This window comes from Scyliorhinus torazame, chromosome 31 (assembly GCF_047496885.1).
Source record: "Scyliorhinus torazame isolate Kashiwa2021f chromosome 31, sScyTor2.1, whole genome shotgun sequence".
NCBI lineage: Eukaryota > Metazoa > Chordata > Chondrichthyes > Carcharhiniformes > Scyliorhinidae > Scyliorhinus > Scyliorhinus torazame.
The window spans coordinates 31,825,196-31,849,739 of NC_092737.1; the positions used below are offsets into that span (position 1 = coordinate 31,825,196).

General features: G+C 55.3%; 1 protein-coding gene across 1 annotated transcript in view; it reads left to right on the forward strand.

The window, feature by feature from the left end:
- The window catches only part of neurl4 (neuralized E3 ubiquitin protein ligase 4), a 203,993-nt gene that overhangs the window by 24,488 nt on the left and 154,961 nt on the right, over positions 1-24,544 (forward strand). Inside the window, 1 exon segment of the mRNA XM_072493516.1 lies at positions 15,881-16,154. Coding sequence (XP_072349617.1) covers positions 15,881-16,154 — 274 coding nt within the window.

The following is a 24,544-nucleotide window of genomic DNA, read 5'->3' on the forward strand; positions in this document are numbered from 1 at the left end:
CTCATCATTCCAATACCCCTCACATCACCGCTCATCACTCCAATACCCCTCACATCATTACTCATCACTCCAATACCCCTCACATCACCACTCATCACTCCAATACCCCTCACATCATCACTCCAATACCCCTCACATCACCGCTCATCACTCCAATACCCCTCACATCATCACTCATCACTCCAATACCCCTCACATCATCACTCATCACTCCAATACCCCTCACATCACCGCTCATCACTCCAATACCCCTCACATCATCACTCATCTCTCCAATACCCCACACATCATCACTCATCACTCCAATACCCCACACATCACCGCTCATCACTCCAATACCCCACACATCACCGCTCATCACTCCAATACCCCTCACATCATCACTCATCACTCCAATACCCCTCACATCATCACTCATCTCTCCAATACCCCTCACACATCATCACTCATCACTCCAATACCCCTCACATCATCACTCATCACTCCAATACCCCTCACATCATCACTCTTCACTCCAATACCCCTCACATCATCACTCATCACTCCAATACCCCTCACACATCATCACTCATCACTCCAATACCCCTCACATCATCACTCTTCACTCCAATACCCCTCACACATCATCACTCATCACTCCAATACCCCTCACACATCATCACCGCTCATCTCTCCAATACCCTTCACATCACCGCTCATCACTCCAATACCCCTCACATCACCACTCATCACTCCAATACCCCTCACATCATCACTCATCACTCCAATACCCCTCGCACACCAGCATTTCCCTCACCGTTGTCTTTCGGATCTTGCTGTGAGCAGATTTGTTGCGTTCTTTCCAAGGCAATGGGGAGGACACATTGGAAAGACCCCTGTCCGCTGTGTTACTCTCTGGGTGGTTCTGGGGTTGTGCGAGGTGCTGTGGGATTGGAACCGTGTTCCCATTTCCTTTTTTGAAAATACATTTAGAGAACCCAATTCATTTTTGCCAGTTAAGGGTCAATTTAGCGTGGCCAATCCACCTACCCTGCACATCTTTGCGTTTTGGGGGTGAGACCCACACAGACACGGGGAGAATGTGCAAATTCCACACAGGCAGTGACCGGGATTCGAACCCGGGCCCTCAGCGCCTTATTCCCAGTGCTAACCACTGCGCCACATGCCGTCCTTGTGTTCCCATTTCTGACGAGGAAAGTTAAATAACTCGTAACTTGGGAGAATTTGGTTGTAACGGCCGACATGAGGGCCGACACCTCCTGTCTGTGACACAGAATTTACAGCACAGAAACAGGCCATTCGGCCCATCTGCTTGGTGCTGGTGTCTCTGCTCCACACCAGCCTCCTTCCCCTCTCCATCTCAACCTATCAGCGAATCCTTCTATTGCTCTCTCCGTGGTGTGTTTATCCAGTTCTCTCTCTTTCTTTCTCTCTCTCCCCCCCCACCCCCGCACATTCTCCCCACTCCCTGTGGGAGAGAGTCCCACATTCTCCCCACTCCCCGTGAGAGCGAGTCCCACATTCTCCCCACTCCCCTGTGGGAGCGAGTCCCACGTTCTCCTCACTCCCTGTGGGAGCGAGATCCACGTTCTCCTCACTCCCTGTGGGAGCGAGATCCACGTTCTCCCCTCTCCGTGTGGGAGCGCGTCCCACGTTCTCCTCACTCCCTGTGGGAGCGAGATCCACGTTCTCCCCTCTCCGTGTGGGAGCGAGTCCCACGTTCTCCTCACTCCCTGTGGGAGCCAGTCCCACATTCTCCCCACTCCCTGTGGGAGCGAGTCCCACATTCTCCCCACTCCCCGTGGGAGCGAGACCCACGTTCTCCCCACTCCCCTGTGGGAGGGAGTCCCACATTCTCCCCACTCCCTGTGGGAGCGAGTCCCACGTTCTCCTCACTCCCTGTGGGAGCGAGACCCACATTCTCCCCCCTCGCTGTGGGAGCGAGTCCCACATTCTCCCCACTCCCTGTGGGAGCGAGTCCCACATTCTCCCCACTCCCCTGTGGGAGCGAGTCCCACATTCTCCCCACTCCCTGTGGGAGCGAGTCCCACATTCTCCCATCTCCCTGTGGGAGCGAGTCCCACATTCTCCCCACTCCCCTGTGTATTTCCAGTTCTCCACGTGAAGTCCCAACAAATTTAACAACCTGTGCCTGTAACAGCCGTGCCAGATTGTCCTGTGTTGACCAACACCCTCCGTTCACCTGCCTTCCTCACACCACTCCTTGCATTGAAATAAATGCCGTCTGGCATTTACTGACTACTGCCTGGTGCCTTCATCATAGAATCCCTGCAGTGCAGAAGGAGGCCATTCGTACCATCGAGTCTGTACCGATCTTTTGAAAGAGCATCCTGCTCGAGCCCACCCACCATTTCTTAAACTCACATTGATCTCCTCCCTCTTTCCCTATTCCTTCACTCACTGGCCACTCGAAACACACAGAGATTACCACCCCCGAGGTCCTGCTTTTTATTCTGCTCCCGAGCTCCCGGACCTCTTGCTGCAGGGTCTCCCCCACCCCCCCCCCCCCCACCCCCCCCCACCCCCCCCCCCCCCCCCCTCGCTCAGAATGTCCTGCAGTTGTTCAGTGGCACCATGGAGGCAACTATCCTGGAGTCACATCTGTGGCCGCAGGAAATGCAGTGTGTGCACCTAACTATCCAGTGTAGAGAGAGCTTTATTCTGTATCTAACCCCGTGCTGTACCTGTCCTGGGAGTGTTTGATGGGGACAGTGTAGAGAGAGCTTTATTCTGTATCTAACCCCGTGCTGTACCTGTCCTGGGGGTGTTTCATCGGGACAGTGTCAAGGGAGCTTTACTCTGTATCTAACCCCGTGCTGTACCTGTCCTGGGAGTGTTTGATGGGGACAGTGTAGAGGGAGCTTTACTCTGTATCTAACTCCGTGCTGTACCTGTCCTGGGAGTGTTTGATGGGAACAGTGTAGAGGGAGCTTTACTCTGTATCTAACCCCGTGCTGTACCTGTCCTGGGAGTGTTTGATGGGGACAGTGTAGAGAGAGCTTTATTCTGTATCTAACCCCGTGCTGTACCTGTCCTGGGAGTGTTTGATCGGGACAGTGTAGAGGGAGCTTTACTCTGTATCTAACCCCGTGCTGTACCTGCCGTGCGAGTGTTTGAAGGGGACAGTGTAGAGGGAGCTTTACTCTGTATCTAACCCCGTGCTGTACCTGTCCTGGGAGTGTTTGATGGGGACAGTGTAGAGAGAGCTTTACTCTGTATCTAACCCCGTGCTGCACCTGTCCTGGGAGTGTTTGATGGGGACAATGTAGAGGGAGCTTTACTCTGTATCTAACCCTGTGCTGTACCTGTCCTGGGAGTGTTTGATGGGGACAGTGTAGGGGGAGCTTTACTCTGTATCTAACCCCTAAAGAAATTGAGTGACTGAGCTGAGTTACTTTTCGGAGAATGGCCAGTGGTTTAATGGTCATTTGACTTCTAATTCCAGATTTTTATTGTGGGATTCAAACCCTGGTCCAGAGCATTTCCCTGACTTTCAGGAATACTCGTCGAGCAACAATGCCAGTCCACCACTGCCTCCTTCTCTTATCCCAACTCTGTCAGTTCAGCAATCCTCCATCCACTCTAAAATACTACCCCTAACACCACGGGCTCTTGTCTTATTAAGTAGCCTTTTGTGTGATATCTTATCGAATGCTTTTTGGAAATCCAAGTACATTGCATCTGCTGCTTCTCCTTCATCTATCTTCATTACCGCCTCAAAACAGTTTCTAACAGTTTGTCTGGCGTGATTGCCCCTTCATGGAGCCGTGCTGACCCTGCTTGATTCCATCCTGTATTTCTCACCGCTCTGCCTACACTCTTCATAATGGACTCTGAACATCTTCCCAATGATGGATGTGGAGCCGATGGTTGCCTGTTTTTGTTTCATCTCCCTCCTTTTTTTGAATAAGCTTGTCACATTGACCGTTTCCCAATCCTCTGGGACTTTTCCAGAATGTAAGGATCCCTGGGAGATTACAACCAGCACTGCCATCCACTATCTCTCTCGCTACTTCCTCGAATATCCGAAGATGCAACCCATCTGGTCCAGGGGATGTAACAGCCTTCCATCCCAATCATTTCCCAGGTCCTTTTTCCCCAGTCCAGTGTTGTTGTTGTATTTCACCCCCCCCCCCCCCCCCCCACCTCCCCCTGGTTATTTCCATTTTTTGGAATGATTCTTTTAATAAATATTTTTATTCTCCTCTTTCACATTTTCATCAAATTTGCAACAACAAATAATCAACAATCACAACCGATACAAATGGCATCCCCCTGCCAACAATCCCTTCACCCCACCCACCCTCAAACAGCTCCCAACATTGTGAACGCAAAACACCAATGAAAGAGAACCATCATTAAGTTATACATTCCAACCCCCCCCCCCACCCCAGAACTCTTCTCTCCCCCCCCCCCTCTCCCCCCCCCCCCCCCCCCTAATGTTCGATGGCATCCAACTCGTGGAAATGCACGATGAACAAGGCCCATGTGTTGTAAAACCCTGCCATCCTCCACCCCAACAGGATCCGCCTTCGGGCAATCAGCGAGGCAAAGGCTAAGACATCTGCCTCCGCACCCACTTCCAACCCCGGCCCATCCGACACTCCGAATATGGCTTCTAGGGGACCCGGTTCGAATCCCACTTGCACCACCTTTGAGATTAGACGTCCCTCGAATACCCCTCCAGTTTTGGACAGGACCAAAACATATGAATGTGATTTGCTCGCTTGCAGCAGCCCCAACCTCGCGCACAAAGTTGAGGCGTTCACCCTCCGGAGCACCTCACACCACAGCCCCTCCTCCAGGCTCTCTCCCAACTCTTCCTCCCACTTCGCCGTAATCCCATCCAGTGGTACCTTCTCTTCCCCCAGAATAACCCCATAAACCGCCGACACCACCTCTCTTCAATTCCCCCGCCATCAATATCTCTTCCGACAGTGTGGGGTGTGGTTTAATCGGAAAGCTCTGTACCTCTTACCTGGCAAAATTTCAGACCTGCAAACATCTGCCCCAACCCATATATCTACTATTTTTGGAAGGTTATTCGTGTCTTCCACCGTGAAGCCTGATGCAAAGGATTTGTTTAACTCCTCTCCCGTTTCCTGGTTCCCCATTATTATTTCAGACTCATTCTCTGAGGGCCCTATGCTCACTTTGGCCTCTCCCTTCATTTTTATTTCTTTAAAGCTTTGATTGGTCGATTTTGTATCACTTGCTCACTTACCCTCATAGTTTAGCTCCTCCCTCTTTATTTTTGTTTTGGGTCATCTTTTGTTGGTTTTTCCAAACTTGTCCAGTCTTCGCCACATTATATCTTTCACTTTAATACTATCCTTAACTTCCATGGTTGACTGATTCCCTTCCCATGGGGCAGCAGTCGCCAGGGACCCGGGTGACGCAGCGGTTAGCACTGCTGCCCCACGACGCCAGGGACCCGGGTGGCGCAGCGGTTAGCACTGCTGCCCCACGACGCCAGGGACCCGGGTGGCACAGCGGTTAGCACTGCTGCCCCACAACGCCAGGGACCCAGGTTTGATTCCGGCCTCGGATGACTGGGGAGTTTACATGTTCTCCCCGTGTCTGTGCGGGTTTCCTCCGGGTGCTCCAATTTCCTCCCACAGACCAAAGTGTGCAGGTTGGGTGGATTGGCCATGCTAAATTGCCCCTTAGTGTCCCAAAGTTGGGCGGAGTGTGGGCCTAGGTGGAGTGTTCATTCGGAGGGTTAGTGCAGGCTGAATGGCCTTGTGTGCTGCAGGGATTCTGTGAATCCCTCTTCCTCACTGGGATATATATTTATTGAGAGTCATGAACTATTTTCACCATCATCTGCCATGATCAACCGTCTCTTCTGCTGACCTCCTTTCTCATCCACTCCAGCCAACTCTGCCCTCATTCCCTTGTAATTACCCTTATTCGCTCAGCGCAGTTCCTTCTGGCCCAGTGTCTCGCTCTCAAACTGATGCAAATTTCTACCATGTTATAATCACTGTTTCCCAAGGCATCTATTGCTCTGAAATTGTTTATTAAACCTGCCTCATGACACAATACAGGATCCAAAATATCCTGATCCCTGGTTGGAACCACAACACATTGTTCGAGGAAACTGTCCCAAAAGCACTCTATGAATTGGTTCTCACGGTTACCTCTGCCAATTTGGTTTTCCCAATCCACATGAAGATCGAAGTCACTGATGATTAATGCACTGCCTCTTTTACATGCCCTTATTATCTCCTGATTTAATCTCTGTTCTATAGTATAGCTATAGGACAGCACGGTAGATTGTGGTTAGCACAATTGCTTCACCGCTCCAGGGTCCCAGGTTTGATTCCGGCTTGGGTCACTGTCTGTGCGGAGTCTGCACGTCCTCCCCGTGTCTGCGTGGGTTTCCTCCGGGTGCTCCGGTTTCCTCCCACAGCCCAAAGATGTGCAGGTTAGGTGGATTGGCCATGATAAATTGCCCTTAGTGTCCAAAATTACCCTTAGTGTTGGGTGGGGTTACTGGGTTGTGGGGATAGGGTGGAGGTGTTGATCTTGGGTATGGTGCTCTTTCCAAGAGCTGGTGCAGACTCGATGGGCCGAATGGCCTCCTGCACTGTAAATTCTATGATAATCTATGATTCTTGGGGGTCTGTAGATTCCTGCCAGGGTCGCCTTCCCCTTGTTATTTTTTTAACGTCTATCCATATGGATTCCACATCTTCCCAGATGATTTATTGTGATTGTAGTTCTTCCATCTTGCTCCTCGCGCTGCTTTTGCCTCTTTTCTCAATCGCCTCACGTCTGCCTCTTCTGGTTCTTCATCCTTATGCCGCGGCGTGAGAAGTTTCTCCCCGTCTTCTCTGACCAGACCCCTCGTGACTTTGAACAGCTCAGTCAAATTTCCTCCCACTCTTCCCTCCGAGGGGACCAGCTTCCTCCGATCTATCCACGTAACTGAACTGCGCCATTCCTGGAACCAACCTCGTCAGTCTTTATACTGCAGAGCAGGCGGACACGGTGGTTAAGAAGGCCTGCGGTCTGCTTGCCTGTATTAGCCGAGGCAGAGAGTTTAAGAGCAGGGACGATTTGCTGGAACTGTATAAAACGTTGGTTAGGCCACAGCGAGAGTATTGTGAGCAGTTCTGGAATCCACATTACAGGAGGGATGTGATAGCCACTGGAAAGGCTGCAGAGGAGATTCACCAGGATGTTGTCTGGGCTGGAGAGTGTTAGTTATGAAGAGAGATTGGATAGACTGGGGTTGTTGTCCTTGGAGCAGAGGAGACTGAGGGGGGGGGCGTGATGGAGATGTATAAAATTGTGAGGGGCACAGAGAGAGTCGACAGGAAGAAACTTTTCCCCTTGGTGGAGGGCTCAGTGACCAGGGGGCAGAGATTTAACGTGAGGGGGCGGGAGGTTTAGAGGGGATGTGAGGAAAAACCCAGAAGGGGGGTGGGGGTGGGGGGGGGGGGGGGGGGGGAAAGAGTCCGGAACTCGCTGCCTGAAAGGGGGGTGGAGGCAGAGACCCTCAGAACATTTCAGAAGGGTTTGGATGTGCGCTTGCGATCCCAGGGCAGACGAGGCCAATGGAGTCAGAGATGTTTACAGCACGGAAACAGGCCCTTCGGCCCAGCTTGTCCGTGCCGCCCAGTTTCTATCACTGAGCTAGTCCCACTTGCCCACATTTGTCCCATATCCCTCGCCACCCACCCTGCCCATGTAACTGTCTAACTGCTTTTTAAAAGACAAAATCATACCCGCCTCTCCCACTGCCTCTGGCAGCTCATTCCAGACACTCAGCACCCTCTGTGTGAAAACATTGCCCCTCTGGTCTCCTTTGTATCTCTCCCCTCTCACCTTCAACCTCTGCCCTCTAGTTCTAGACTCCTCTACCTTTGGGAAAAGATGTTGACTATCTACCTTATCGATGCCTCATTATTTTATAGACCTCGATAAGATCACCCCTAAGCCTCCTACGCTCCAGGGGAAAAGGTCCCAGCCTATCCAGCCGTTCCTTATAACTCAGACCATCAAGTCCTGGGAGCATCCTCGTCAATCTCTTCTGCACTATTTCTAGTTTAACAATATCTTTCCCAGAATAGGGTGACCAGAACTGAACACAGTATTCCATGTGTGGCCTTACCAATGTCTTGTACAACTTCAAGAAGACGTCCCAACTCCTGTATTCAATATTCTGACCAATAAAACCTCGCCGCCTTCACCGCCCTGTCCACCTGCGACTCCACCTTCAAGGAGCTGTGAACCTGTACCCCTCGATCTCTTTGTTCTGTAACTGTCCCCAACTCCCTACCATTAACTGAGTCGGTCCTGCCCTGATTTGATCGACCAAAATGTATCGCCTCACATTTATCCAAATTAAACTCCATCTGCCACTCATCGGCCCACTGGCACAATTGGTCACGATCCTGTTGCAATCTGATATAACCTTGTATCCCCTTCCAAGTCTCGGATCGTGTTTTCCGGGTCCTTAGGGGGGAGGGGGAGCAGCCCCAAGTCGTGGTCCACATTGGCACTAACGACATAGGTAGGAAAGGGGACAAGGATGTCAGGCAGGCTTTCAGGGAGCTAGGATGGAAGCTCAGAACTAGAACAAACAGAGTTGTTATCTCTGGGTTGTTGCCCGTGCCACGTGATAGTGAGATGAGGAATAGGGAGAGAGAGCATTTAAACACGTGGCTACAGGGATGGTGCAGGCGGGAGGGATTCAGATTTCTGAATAACTGGGGCTCTTTCTGGGGAAGGTGGGACCTCTACAGACAGGATGGTCTACATCTGAACCTGAGGGGCACAAATATCCTGGGGGGGAGATTTGTTAGTGCTCTTTGGGGGGGTTTAAACTAATGCAGCAGGGGCATGGGAACCTGGATTGTAGTTTTAGGGTAAGGGAGAATGAGAGTATAGAGGTCAGGAGCACAGATTTGACGTCGCAGGAGGGGGCCAGTGTTCAGGTAGGTGGTTTGAAGTGTGTCTACTTCAATGCCAGGAGTATACGAAACAAGGTAGGGGAACTGGCAGCATGGGTTGGTACCTGGGACTTCGATGTTGTGGCCATTTCGGAGACATGGATAGAGCAGGGACAGGAATGGATGTTGCAGGTTCCGGGGTTTAGGTGTTTTAGTAAGCTCAGAGAAGGAGGCAAAAGAGGGGGAGGTGTGGCGCTGCTAGTCAAGAGCAGTATTACGGTGGCGGAGAGGATGCTAGATGGGGACTCTTCTTCCAAGGTAGTATGGGCTGTAGTTAGAAACAGGAAAGGGAGGTCACCCTGTTGGGAGTTTTTTATAGGCCTCCTAATAGTTCGAGGGATGTAGAGGAAAGGATGGCGAAGATGATTCTGGATAAGAGCGAAAGTAACAGGGTAGTTATTATGGGAGACTTTAACTTTCCAAATATTGACTGGAAAAGATATAGTTCGAGTACAATAGATGGGTCGTTTTTTGTACAGTGTGTGCAGGAGGGTTTCCTGAAACAATATGTTGACAGGCCAACAAGAGGCGAGGCCACGTTGGATTTGGTTTTGGGTAATGAACCAGGCCAGGTGTTGGATTTGGAGGTAGGAGAGCACTTTGGGGACAGTGACCACAATTCGGTGACGTTTACGTTAATGATGGAAAGGGATAAGTATACACCGCAGGGCAAGAGTTATAGCTGGGGGAAGGGCAATTATGATGCCATTAGACGTGACTTGGGGGGGATAAGGTGGAGAAGTAGGCTGCAAGTGTTGGGCACACTGGATAAGTGGGGCTTGTTCAAGGATCAGCTACTGCGTGTTCTTGATAAGTATGTACCGGTCAGGCAGGGAGGAAGGCGTTGAGTGAGGGAACCGTGGTTTACCAAGGAAGTGGAATCTCTTGTTAAGAGGAAGAAGGAGGCCTATGTGAAGATGAGGTGTGAAGTTTCAGTTGGGGCGATGGATAGTTACAAGGTAGCGAGGAAGGATCTAAAGAGAGAGCTAAGACGAGCAAGGAGGGGACATGAGAAGTATTTGGCAGGAAGGATCAAGGAAAACCCAAAAGCTTTCTATAGGTATGTCAGGAATAAGCGAATGACTAGGGAAAGAGTAGGACCAGTCAAGGACAGGAATGGGAAATTGTGTGTGGAGTCTGAAGAGATAGGCGAGATACTAAATGAATATTTTTCTTCAGTATTCACTCAGGAAAAAGATAATGTTGTGGACGAGAATGCTGAGCCCCAGGCTAATAGAATAGATGGCATTGAGGTACGTAGGGAAGAGGTGTTGGCAATTCTGGACTGTCTGAAAATAGATAAGTCCCCGGGACCTGATGGGATTTATCCTAGGATTCTCTGGGAGGCGAGGGAAGAGATTGCTGGACCTTTGGCTTTGATTTTTATGTCATCATTGGCTACAGGAATAGTGCCAGAGGACTGGAGGACAGCAAATGTGGTCCCTTTGTTCAAAAAGAGGAGCAGAGACAACCCCGGCAACTATAGACCGGTGAGCCTCACGTCTGTATACGATGTTGTCAGACAAGAATTGAAGTGCATAAGTTGGGAACAGAGGCTGGCAGGGAAGGACACAAGTGAAATGTGGAACTTGTTCAAGGAACAGGTGCTACGTGTCCTTGATATGTATGTCCCTGTCAGGCAGGGAAGAGATGGTCGAGTGAGGGAACCATGGTTGACAAGAGAGGTTGAATGTCTTGTTAAGAGGAAAAAGGTGACTTATGTAAGGCTGAGAAAACAAGGTTCAGACAGGGCATTGGAGGGATACAAGATAGCCAGGAGGGAACTGAAGAAAGGGATTAGGAGAGCTAAGAGAGGGCATGAACAATCTTTGGCGGGTAGGATCAAGGAAAACCCCAAGGCCTTTTACACATATGTGAGAAATATGAGAATGACTAGAGCGAGGGTAGGTCCGATCAAGGACAGTCGTGGGAGATTGTGTATTGAGTCTGAAGAGATAGGAGAGGTCTTGAACGAGTACTTTTCTTCTGTATTTACAAATGAGAGGGGCGATATTGTTGGAGAGGACAGTGTGAAACATAGAACATAGAACAATACAGCGCAGTACAGGCCCTTCGGCCCACGATGTTGCACCGAAACAAAAGCCATCTAACCTACATTATGCCATTATCATCCATATGTTTATCCAATAAACTTTTAAATGCCCTCAATGTTGGCGAGTTCACTACTGTAGCAGGTAGGGCATTCCACGGCCTCACTACTCTTTGCGTAAAGAACCTACCTCTGACCTCTGTCCTATATCTATTACCCCTCAGTTTAAAGTTATGTCCCCTCGTGCCAGCCATATCCATCCGCGGGAGAAGGCTCTCACTGTCCACCCTATCCAACCCCCTGATCATTTTGTATGCCTCTATTAAGTCTCCTCTTAACCTTCTTCTCTCCAACGAAAACAACCTCAAGTCCGTCAGCCTTTCCTCATAAGATTTTCCCTCCATACCAGGCAACATCCTGGTAAATCTCCTCTGCACCAGCTCCAAAGCCTCCACGTCCTTCCTATAATGCGGTGACCAGAACTGTACGCAATACTCCAAATGCGGCCGGACCAGAGTTCTGTACAGCTGCAACATGACCTCCCGACTCCGGAACTCAATCCCTCTACCAATAAAGGCCAACACTCCATAGGCCTTCTTCACAACCCTATCAACCTGGGTGGCAACTTTCAGGGATCTATGTACATGGACACCTAGATCCCTCTGCTCATCCACACTTTCAAGAACTTTACCATTAGCCAAATATTCCGCATTCCTGTTATTCCTTCCAAAGTGAATCACCTCACACTTCTCTACATTAAACTCCATTTGCCACCTCTCAGCCCAGCTCTGCAGATTGGTAAGCTCGAGGAAATACTTGTTAGGAAGGAAGATGTGTTGGGCATTTTGAAAAACTTGAGGATAGACAAGTCCCCCGGGCTTGACGGGATATATCCAAGGATTCTATGGAAGCAAGAGATGAAATTGCAGAGCCGATTGGCAATTATCTTTTCGTCCTCACTGTCAACAAGGGTGGTACCAGGGGATTGGAGAGTGGCGAATGTCGTGCCCCTGTTCAAAAAAGGAACTAGGGATAACCCTGGGAATTACAGGCCAGTTAGTCTTACGTCGGTGGTAGGCAAAGTAATGGAAAGGGTACTGAAGGATAGGATTTCTGAGCATCTGGAAAGACACTGCTTGATTAGGGATAGTCAGCATGGATTTGTGAGGGGTAGGTCTTGCCTTACAAATCTTATTGTATTCTTTGAGGAGGTGACCAAGCAAGTGGATGAAGGTAAAGCAGTGGATGTAGTGTACATGGATTTTAGTAAGGCATTTGATAAAGTTCCCCATGGTAGGCTTCTGCACAAAGTAAGGAGGCATGGGATAGTGGGAAATTTGGCCAGTTGGATAACGAACTGGCTAACCGATAGAAGTCAGAGAGTGGTGGTGGATGGCAAATATTCAGCCTGGATCCCAGTTACCAGTGGTGTACCGCAGGGATCAGTTCTGGGTCCTCTGCTGTTTGTGATTTTCATTAATGACTTGGATGAGGGAGTCGAAGGGTGGGTCAGTAAATTTGCAGACGATACGAAGATTGGTGGAGTTGTGGATAGTAAGGAGGGCTGTTGTCGGCTGCAAAGAGACATAGATAGGATGCAGAGCTGGGCTGAGAAGTGGCAGATGGAGTTTAACCCTGAAAAGTGTGAGGTTGTCCATTTTGGAAGGACAAATATGAATGCGGAATACAGGGTTAACGGTAGAGTTCTTGGCATGGTGGAGGAGCAGAGAGACCTTGGGGTCTATGTTCATACATCTTTGAAAGTTGCCACTCAAGTGGATAGAGCTGTGAAGAAGGCCTGTGGTGTGCTCGCGTTCATTAACAGAGGGATTGAATTTAAGAGCCGTGAGGTGATGATGCAGCTGTACAAAACTTTGGTAAGGCCACATTTGGAGTACTGTGTACAGTTCTGGTTGCCTCATTTTAGGAAGGATGTGGAAGCTCTGGAAAAGGTGCAAAGAAGCTTTACCAGGATGTTGCCTGGAATGGAGAGTAGGTCTTACGAGGAAAGGTTGAGGGTGCTAGGCCTTTTCTCATTAGAGCGGAGAAGGATGAGGGGTGACTTGATAGAGGTTTATAAGATGATCAGGGGAATAGATAGAGTAGACAGTCAGAGACTTTTTCCCCAGGTGGAACAAACCATTACAAGGGGACATGAATTTAAGGTGAAAGGTGGAAGATATAGGAGGGATATCAGAGGTAGGTTCTTTACCCAGAGAGTAGTGGGGGCATGGAATGCACTGCCTGTGGAAGTAGTTGAGTCGGAAACATTAGGGACCTTCAAGCAGCTGTTGGATAGGTACATGGATTACGGGAAAATGATACAGTGTAGATTTATTTGTTCTTAAGGGCAGCACGGTGGCATTGTGGATAGCACAATTGCTTCACAGATCCATGGTCCCAGGTTCGATTCCGGCTTGGGTCATTGTCTGTGCGGAGTCTGCACGTCCTCCCCGTGTCTGCGTGGGTTTCCTCCGGGTGCTCCGGTTTCCTCCCACAGTCCAAAGATGTGCGGGTTAGGTGAATTGGCCAATGATAAATTGCCCTTAATGTCCAAATTGCCCTTGGTGTTGGGTGGAGGTGTTGAGTTTGGGTAGGGTGCTCTTTCCAAGAGCTGGTGCAGACTCAAAGGGCCGAATGGCCTCCTTCTGCACTGTAAATTCAATGATAATCTATGATTAATCTAGGACAAAGGTTCGGCACAACATCGTGGGCCGAAGGGCCTGTTCTGTGCTGTATTTTCTATGTTCTATGGTCTATGTAGTGGGTCAAGTCTTGGAGGGGATTATAAGAGACAAGATTTATAATCATCTAGATAGGAATAATATGATCAGGGATAGTCAGCATGGCTTTGTGAAGGGTAGGTCATGCCTCACAAACCTTATCGAGTTCTTTGAAAAGGTGACTGAACAGGTAGACGAGGGTAGAGCAGTTGATGTGGTGTATATGGATTTCAGCAAAGCGTTTGATAAGGTTCCCCATGGTAGGCTATTGCAGAAAATACGGAGGCTGGGGATTGAGGGTGGTTTAGAGATGTGGATCAGAAATTGGCTAGCTGAAAGAAGACAGAGGGTGGTGGTTGATGGGAAATGTTCAGAATGGAGTACAGTCACAAGTGGAGTACCACAAGGATCTGTTCTGGGGCCGTTGCTGTTTGTCATTTTTATCAATGACCTAGAGGAAGGCGCAGAAGGGTGGGTGAGTAAATTTGCAGACGATACTAAAGTCGGTGGTGTTGTCGATAGTGTGGAAGAATGTAGCAGGTTACAGAGGGATATAGATAAGCTGCAGAGCTGGGCTGAGAGGTGGCAAATGGAGTTTAATGTAGAGAAGTGTGAGGTGATTCACTGTGGAAGGAATAACAGGAATGCAAAATATTTGGCGAATGGTAAAGTTCTTGAAAGTGTGGATGAGCAGAGGGATCTCGGTGTCCATGTACATAGATCCCTGAAAGTTGCCACCCAGGTTGATAGGGTTGTGAAGAAGGCCTATGGAGTGTTGGCCTTTATTGGTAGAGGGATTGAGTTCCGGAGTCGGGAGGTCATGTTGCAGCTGTACAGAACTCTGGTACGGCCGCATTTGGAGTATTGCGTACAGTTCTGGTCACCGCATTATAGGAAGGACGTGGAGGCTTTGGAGCGGGTGCAGAGGAGATTTACCAGGATGTTGCCTGGTATGGAGGGAAAATCTTATGAGGAAAGGCTGATGGACTTGAGGTTGTTTTCGTTGGAGAGAAGAAGATTAAGAGGAGACTTAATAGAGGCATACAAAATGATCAGGGGGTTGGATAGGGTGGACAGTGAGAGCCTTCTCCCGCGGATGGAAATGGCTGGCACGAGGGGACATAGCTTTAAACTGAGGGGTAATAGATATAGGACAGAGGTCAGAGGTAGGTTCTTTACGCAAAGAGTAGTGAGGCCGTGGAATGCCCTACCTGCTACAGTAGTGAACTCGCCAACATTGAGGGCAATTAAAAGTTTATTGGATAAACATATGGATGATAATGGCATAGCGTAGGTTAGATGGCTTTTGTTTCGGTGCAACATCGTGGGCCGAAGGGCCTGTACTGCGCTGTATTGTTCTATGTTCTATGTTGTAAGTGCTGGAAAATCGGATTGGAATAATGAGGTGGTGGTTTGTGACCGGTACAGATGGGATGGGCAGAAGGGCCTTTTCTGTGCGGTAGGCCTCCGTGACTCGGTGACCCCCTCCGTACTACATACAAGGCTCGAGCTGAGCCAGAACCAACGCTTTCCCCAGCATGCTTTGTGCCCCAGTCTCTACTCCCGTCTCTCTCTCGCTTTCCTTATTTGCCTTTTCACCTCCTGTCTGAACCTTCTGTCTTCGGCCTGGCTCTGAGTTGCACTGGACGTCTGTCACACGCACACACTGCGTCTGCTTCATCGCATCCTCCACCGTTCCGTCTTGTCCAGGGAGCTGTGCATTTCTTTGTCCTCCCTTTCCCCTGGTACCTCAACTGTACCCAAACTGTCTCGCCTTTACTGTTTTAAAAAGGTTAACTTGAGTTCATGGAATACACATTGTTTTTGCTTTTAAAAAATACTTTTCCATTTCTGCTGTCCCACACCTGTAGAGTGGGCCGTGTGCTCCCCACACCACAATCTAGTAAAAGTTGTGGGTCAGGTGAACTCCATGATACACTTTGGGGATCTCTGAACCCTGGCCCATACAGTGGGGCAGAGGAATGGCAATGGGACGGGAATGGGAATTCCTCGCTATGCTGCTAAATTCCAGCTCGGAGCTGTAAACTGTAAACTCGCTTGTGATCATCTCGGTGGCTGCGAGGTGTAACAGTGACTTCTCCAATCGCCTCCCCCCTCTGCAGGTATCGCCGGGATGGAGCTGTCGGATGTGGTGAACACCGCCATCCTGTCTGCGTACGGTGGCACCTTGCTGAATGTCACCCTGGGCAGTCCGCTGGATGGCAGCTGCTCCGTCACCTCCAACGACGCGCTGCTCTTCCACGAGAAGTGCGGCACCCTGATCAAGCTCAGCAACAACAACAAGACGGCCGAGCGCCGGCGGCCGCTCGACGAGTTCAACAACGGCGTGGTCATGACCAACCGCCCGCTGCGAGACAACGAGATGTTTGAGGTGAGGCGGCGGCGGGGACACGGTCTCCCTGGCGCTGGCTCGGGCAGAGCGTGACCCTGGTTTAATTATCACCCGCATTCTCGTCCCCCCCTCTTCAGGCCTCCCCTCCATTCTCGGGCTGAACCCACCCCTCGCGCCACACCCCCTCACACTGGACCCCCCTCGCGCTGAAACCCCCCCTCGCGCTGAACTCCCCCTCGCGCTGAACTCCCCCTCGCGCTGAACTCCCCCTCGCGCTGAACTCCCCCTCGCGCTGAACTCCCCCCTCCCGTGCTGAACTCCCCCCTCCCGCGCTGGACTCCCCCCTCCCGCGCTGGACTCCCCCCTCCCGCGCTGGACTCCCCCCTCCCGCGCTGGACTCCCCCCTCCCGCGCTGGACTCCCCCCTCCCGCGCTGGACTCCCCCCTCCCGCGCTGGACTCCCCCCTCCCGCGCTGGACTCCCCCCTCCCGCGCTGGACTCCCCCCTCCCGCGCTGGACTCCCCCCTCCCGCGCTGGACTCCCCCCTCCCGCGCTGGACTCCCCCCTCCCGCGCTGGACTCCCCCCTCCCGCGCTGGACTCCCCCCTCCCGCGCTGGACTCCCCCCTCCCGCGCTGGACTCCCCCCTCCCGCGCTGGACTCCCCCCTCCCGCGCTGGACTCCCCCCTCCCGCGCTGGACTCCCCCCTCCCGCGCTGGACTCCCCCCCTCCCGCGCTGGACTCCCCCCTCCCGCGCTGGACTCCCCCCTCCCGCGCTGGACTCCCCCCTCCCGCGCTGGACTCCCCCCTCCCGCGCTGGACTCCCCCCTCCCGCGCTGGACTCCCCCCTCCCGCGCTGGACTCCCCCCTCCCGCGCTGGACTCCCCCCTCCCGCGCTGGACTCCCCCCCTCCCGCGCTGGACTCCCCCCTCCCGCGCTGGACTCCCCCCTCCCGCGCTGGACTCCCCCCTCCCGCGCTGGACCTCCCCCCCTCCCGCGCTGGACTCCCCCCTCCCCGCGCTGGACTCCCCCTCCCCGCGCTGGACTCCCCCCCTCCCGCGCTGGACTCCCCCCTCCCGCGCTGGACTCCCCCCTCCCGCGCTGGACTCCCCCCCTCCCGCGCTGGACTCCCCCCCTCCCGCGCTGGACTCCCCCCTCCCGCGCTGGACTCCCCCCTCCCGCGCTGGACCTCCCCCCTCCCGCGCTGGACTCCCCCCTCCCGCGCTGGACTCCCCCCCTCCCGCGCTGGACTCCCCCCTCCCGCGCTGGACTCCCCCCCTCCCGCGCTGGACTCCCCCCTCCCGCGCTGGACTCCCCCCTCCCGCGCTGGACTCCCCCCTCCCGCGCTGGACTCCCCCCCTCCCGCGCTGGACTCCCCCCTCCCCGCGCTGGACTCCCCCCTCCCGCGCTGGACTCCCCCCTCCCGCGCTGGACTCCCCCCTCCCGCGCTGGACTCCCCCCTCCCGCGCTGGACCTCCCCCCTCCCGCGCTGGACTCCCCCCTCCCGCGCTGGACTCCCCCCTCCCGCGCTGGACCTCCCCCCTCCCGCGCTGGACTCCCCCCCTCCCGCGCTGGACTCCCCCCTCCCGCGCTGGACCTCCCCCCTCCCGCGCTGGGACTCCCCCCTCCCGCGCTGGACTCCCCCCTCCCGCGCTGGACTCCCCCCTCCCGCGCTGGACTCCCCCCCTCCCGCGCTGGACTCCCCCCTCCCCGCGCTGGACTCCCCCCTCCCGCGCTGGACTCCCCCCTCCCGCGCTGGGACTCCCCCCCTCCCGCGCTGGACTCTCCCCCCTCCCGCGCTGGACTCCCCCCTCCCGCGCTGGACTCCCCCCTCCGCGCTGGACTCCCCCCTCCCGCGCTGGACTCCCCCCTCCCGCGCTGGACTCCCCCCCTCCCGCGCTGGACTCCCCCCTCCCGCGCTGGACTCCCCCCCTCCCGCGCTGGACTCCCCCCTCCCGCGCTGGACTCCCCCCCTCCCGCGCTGGACTCCCCCCTCCCGCGCTGGGACTCCCCCCTCCCGCGCTGGACTCCCCCCTCCCGCGCTGGACTCCCCCCTCCCGCGCTGGACTCCCCCCTCCCGCGCTGGACTCCCCCCCTCCCGCGCTGGACTCCCCCCTCCCGCGCTGGACTCCCCCCTCCCGCGCTGGACTCCCGCCTCCCCGCGCTGGACTCCCGCCTCCCGCGCTGAGACTCCCGACTCCCGCGCTGGACTCCCCGACTCCCGCGCTGGACTCCCGACTCCCGCGCTGGACTCCCGACTCCCGCGCTGGGACTCCCGACTCCCGCGCTGGACTCCCGACTCCCGCGCTGGACTCCCGAGCTGGCTCCGCGCTGGACTCCGCGCTGGACTCCCGCGCTGGACTCCCGCGCTGGACTCCCCGCGCTGGACTCCCGCGCTGGACTCCCGCGCTGGACTCCCGCGCTGGGACTCCCGCGCTGACTCCCGCGCTGGACTCCCGCGCTGGACTCCCGCGCTGGACTCCCGCGCTGGACTCCCGCGCTGGACTCCCGCGCTGGACTCCCGCGCTGGACTCCCGCGCTGGACTCCCGCGCTGGACTCCCGCGCTGGACTCACCGCGCTGGACTCCCGCGCTGGACTCCCGCGCTGGACTCCCGCGCTGGACTCCCGCGCTGGACTCCCGCGCTGGACTCCCGCGCTGGACTCCCGCGCTGGACTCCCGCGCTGGACTCCCGCGCTGGACTCCCGCGCTGGACTCCCGCGCTGGACTCCCGCGCTGGACTCCCGCGCTGGACTCCCGCGCTGGACTCCCGCGCTGGACTCCCGCGCTGGACTCCCGCGCTGGACTCCCGCGCTGGACTCCCGCGCTGGACTCCCGCGCTGGACTCCCGCGCTGGACTCCCGCGCTGGACTCCCGCGCTGGACTCCCGCGCTGGACTCCCGCGCTGGACTCCCGCGCTGGACTCCCGCGCTGGACTCCCGCGCTGGACTCCCGCGCTGGACTCCCGCGCTGGACTCCCGCGCTGGACTCCCGCGCTGGACTCCCGCGCTGGACTCCCGCGCTGGACTCCCGCGCTGGACTCCCGCGCTGGACTCCCGCGCTGGACTCCCGCGCTGGACTCCCGCGCTGGACTCCCGCGCTGGACTCCCGCGCTGGACTCCCGCGCTGGACTCCCGCGCTGGACTCCCGCGCTGGACTCCCGCGCTGGACTCCCGCGCTGGACTCCCGCGCTGGACTCCCGCGCTGGACTCCCGCGCTGGACTCCCGCGCTGGACTCCCGCGCTGGACTCCCGCGCTGGACTCCCGCGCTGGACTCCCGCGCTGGACTCCCGCGCTGGACTCCCGCGCTGGACTCCCGCGCTGGACTCCCGCGCTGGACTCCCGCGCTGGACTCCCGCGCTGGACTCCCGCGCTGGACTCCCGCGCTGGACTCCCGCGCTGGACTCCCGCGCTGGACTCCCGCGCTGGACTCCCGCGCTGGACTCCCGCGCTGGACTCCCGCGCTGGACTCCCGCGCTGGACTCCCGCGCTGGACTCCCGCGCTGGACTCCCGCGCTGGACTCCCGCGCTGGACTCCCGCGCTGGACTCCCGCGCTGGACTCCCGCGCTGGACTCCCGCGCTGGACTCCCGCGCTGGACTCCCGCGCTGGACTCCCGCGCTGGACTCCCGCGCTGGACTCCCGCGCTGGACTCCCGCGCTGGACTCCCGCGCTGGACTCCCGCGCTGGACTCCCGCGCTGGACTCCCGCGCTGGACTCCCGCGCTGGACTCCCGCGCTGGACTCCCGCGCTGGACTCCCGCGCTGGACTCCCGCGCTGGACTCCCGCGCTGGACTCCCGCGCTGGACTCCCGCGCTGGACTCCCGCGCTGGACTCCCGCGCTGGACTCCCGCGCTGGACTCCCGCGCTGGACTCCCGCGCTGGACTCCCGCGCTGGACTCCCGCGCTGGACTCCCGCGCTGGACTCCCGCGCTGGACTCCCGCGCTGGACTCCCGCGCTGGACTCCCGCGCTGGACTCCCGCGCTGGACTCCCGCGCTGGACTCCCGCGCTGGACTCCCGCGCTGGACTCCCGCGCTGGACTCCCGCGCTGGACTCCCGCGCTGGACTCCCGCGCTGGACTCCCGCGCTGGACTCCCGCGCTGGACTCCCGCGCTGGACTCCCGCGCTGGACTCCCGCGCTGGACTCCCGCGCTGGACTCCCGCGCTGGACTCCCGCGCTGGACTCCCGCGCTGGACTCCCGCGCTGGACTCCCGCGCTGGACTCCCGCGCTGGACTCCCGCGCTGGACTCCCGCGCTGGACTCCCGCGCTGGACTCCCGCGCTGGACTCCCGCGCTGGACTCCCGCGCTGGACTCCCGCGCTGGACTCCCGCGCTGGACTCCCGCGCTGGACTCCCGCGCTGGACTCCCGCGCTGGACTCCCGCGCTGGACTCCCGCGCTGGACTCCCGCGCTGGACTCCCGCGCTGGACTCCCGCGCTGGACTCCCGCGCTGGACTCCCGCGCTGGACTCCCGCGCTGGACTCCCGCGCTGGACTCCCGCGCTGGACTCCCGCGCTGGACTCCCGCGCTGGACTCCCGCGCTGGACTCCCGCGCTGGACTCCCGCGCTGGACTCCCGCGCTGGACTCCCGCGCTGGACTCCCGCGCTGGACTCCCGCGCTGGACTCCCGCGCTGGACTCCCGCGCTGGACTCCCGCGCTGGACTCCCGCGCTGGACTCCCGCGCTGGACTCCCGCGCTGGACTCCCGCGCTGGACTCCCGCGCTGGACTCCCGCGCTGGACTCCCGCGCTGGACTCCCGCGCTGGACTCCCGCGCTGGACTCCCGCGCTGGACTCCCGCGCTGGACTCCCGCGCTGGACTCCCGCGCTGGACTCCCGCGCTGGACTCCCGCGCTGGACTCCCGCGCTGGACTCCCCTGTGGAGAGAGAAACCGAGTTAACGCTTCGACTAAGAAAGTTAGATTGGAAACGTTAACCCAGTTTTTCCCTCTCCGCTGATGGTGCCAAACCTGCTCCGTTAATCCCCCAACGGTGACCAGGACACTGGCAGAAACCCCGCTATTTTATTTTGATTCTGTAAGACTGAGGAAAGGATTCCTCGCTGCAGGAGGGATTTCGCACTGAATAGGGATATGGTGTGTAGGATCTCGTATTTTTCCAACAAGAGACCAGCGTCCGGTGGTAGTGTGAGATTGTTGGTAACTTTTTGGTTGGATCACTTGGCTCTGTTTTATTACCTTTGCTCTCGAGTCGCCAGGTATCTTTCTGATACCGCCACGAGGTTCAAGTCCGAGTAATGATCAATAACCCAATACACCGATTAGTAAGATTTAAATCAAAGCACATTTATTATACCCAGTAATCGCTACTCATGCACAAATTCTACGTCTAAGCTACTTCTACAACTAACAGGCCAATACTTAACTTCAGACTGGCCCACCAGGTCAGGGGAACAAATGGCCTTTCGTTCGGGTTCTGAGTCTGCGGGATTCGAAGTTGGTACGGATTGGTAGCTAGGAGCGCCTATCTCGTAGCGAGCGTTGAATTTAAGACTTGTTTCGGTGGTCAATGCAGGACGCAGCGGTGAAGAGAGATGATTTGAACATGAGGCTTAACTTTATAGTCCCCAGGGGCTCCCCGCCTTTCGGGGCGGACCCTGTACCTGGTTCTAGGTGATTGGACTTCGTTCCAATCGCTTGGTTCGATTTCTCCAATACTGGAGCGGTTCCCTGATCGATGGGCGGTCTTGAGGTGTCCGTTAACCTCTTTTGTGTTGGCTCCTGCTGGCGCCGAGGAGTCTGGCTTAGTTTTGTTTGTCCTAAATGTTGCTATGTTCCCGGGGATTGCTCATTAGTACGTCGATGGCTGCTACATTATTATGCCTGATGGTCGCTGGTATCGATGCTGTCTGGCTTTTGCAGAGTTAAATACACAGCAAACCTGCACCTGCTGGTTTCTGCCTGTGTTGGCTGAATTTCCCTTCAGCCTTTGCCGTTCGCCATTTTAAATCGGGAGTTGGCCAATTTAGATGGCTACAAGATTGAGGGTTTTAAATTTAGAGTATCCAATTCATTGTTTCCAATTAAGGGGCAATTTATCGTTGGTTGTGTGGGGGCGAAACCCACGCTGACACGGGGAAAATGTGCAAACTCCACACGGACAGTGACCCAGAACCGGGATTGAACCTGGGACCCCGGAGCAGTGAGGCAGCGGCGCTAATTAACTGCGCCACCGTGCTGCCCTGAGATTGAGTTTTACTGCAACAATCAAGTTGGTGCACTTCCAAAAACTACAAAATGAAAAAAAACAAAAGCCCAGCAGGGCATAAGGAAGAAAAAGAACTGGAAGAGGACAAAGGCGAAGAGAGGGAGCGTGAAGACACTTGTGCCAATAACCTAATACCTGTGAAGGATTTACCCCCCCCCCCCCCCCCACACTCTTTGCCCCCTATTGGTTTACAAGTTTTAAATTTGACTTGTGAATTATGGCCTCTGCCACCACTCGTATTGATGTCTGATTTACTCCCTTTGCCGTCTAGCTAGAGGCTGCCTTACGGTTTCACCGCCAAGCTGACCGTGACTGACTTAGAACAATACCGCTTGTATTTCAACCGCAGATACAATATTTTTAAAACGTGGACTTTAACTATTTCCCAAAGTGTATATTAAAACCAACGTTATTGCTAACACTGTATTGAAATATTTTTAACGTCACACCGGAAAGTAGCTGACAATTGAAATGAAATGAAAATCACTTATTGTCACAAGTAGGCTTCGAGTGAAGTTTCTGTGAAAAGCCCCTAGTCGCCACATTCCGGCGCCTGTTCGGGGAGGCTGTTCGGGAATTGAACCATGCTGCTGCCTGCCCTGGTCTGCTAATGGAAACAACTTCCCTCCATCCACCCGATCTAAGCCATTCATTATCTTGTAAGTTTCTATTAGATCTCCCTCAACCTCCTAAACTCCAATAAATATAATCCCAGGATCCTCAGACGTTCATCGTATGTTAGGGCCTACCATTCCTGGGATCATCCGTGTGAATCTCGCTGGACCCGCTCCAGTGCCAGTATGTCCTTCCTGAGGTGTGGGGCCTAAAATTGCTCACAGTATTCTAAATGGGGCCTAACTAGTGCTTTATAAAGCTTCAGAAGTACATCCCTGCTTTTGTATTCCAAGCCTCTTGAGATAAATGACAACATTGCATTTGCTTTCTTAATCACGGACTCAACCTGCAAGTTTACCTTTAGAGAATCCTGACTAGGACTCCCAAGTCCCTTTGCACTTCAGGCATTATGAATTTTGTCACCGTTTAGAAAATAGTCCATGCCTCTATTCTTTTTTCCAAAGTGCAAGACCTCGCACTTGCCTACGTTGAATTTCATCAGCCATTTCTTGGACCACTCTCCTAAACTGTCTAAATCTTTCTGCAGCCTCCCCACTTCCTCCATACTACCTGCCCGCCACCTATCTTTGTATCATCGGCAAACTTAGCCAGAATGCCCCCAGTCCCAAACAATGCTAAATCAATACAGTGACCCTCAACTGCTATCTTTACTTCCACTCAAACGACAGAACCATCTCCGCTCTCAATCCACTTTTCAATGCAGTTAGCAGACCCAAGCACACGTGCTTGTTCTTTGAGACTGTTGTGAGCGATAGATCGGAATCTTTGTCGGAACATTGCTGGAGCCCCCAGCTGAAGTTTTCAGGAACTGCCTTCGTGGTTTGATTTCCAAGCTCCTGTCGCGAACTTGTCTGTCTCAAAGAACCAGGAACAGGCCCTTCGGCCCTCCACGCCTGTGCCGACCATGGTCCCTGCCTGAACTAAAACCGTCTGCACTTAAGTCCGTATCCATCCGTTCCCACCCTATTCATATATTTGTCTAGATGCCCTTTAAATGCCGCTATCGTACCGGCCCCCACCCCCTCCCCAGGCAGCACGTTCCATATATTTACCCCCCTCTGTGTAAAAAAAAACCTTGCCTTCTGAACTTTTCCCCTCGCATAATGTCCCCTAGTACCTGACTCTCCTACCTAGGAAAGAGCATCCGACTCGATGTTGAAACTGCCTGTTCTGGAGGGGGAGGGGGGTCGTCGAGAGGAGGAGGGGGGTTGTCGAGGAGGAGGAGGGGGGTTGTCGAGGAGGAGGAGGGGGGGTTGTCGAGGAGGAGGGAGGGGGGGTTGTCGAGGAGGAGGAGGGGGGAGAGGAGGAGGAGGAGGAGGAGGGGGGATGTCGAGGAGGAGGAGGGGGGATGTCGAGGAGGAGGAGGGGGGGATGTCGAGGAGGAGGAGGGGGGGGATGTCGAGGAGGAGGAGGGGGATGTCGAGGAGGAGGAGGGGGGTTGTCGAGGAGCAGGAGGGGGGATGTCGAGGAGGAGGAGGGGGGGTTGTCGAGGAGGAGGAGGGGGGGTTGTCGAGGAGGAGGGAGGGGGGGTTGTCGAGGAGGAGGAGGGGGGGATGTCGAGGGAGGAGGAGGG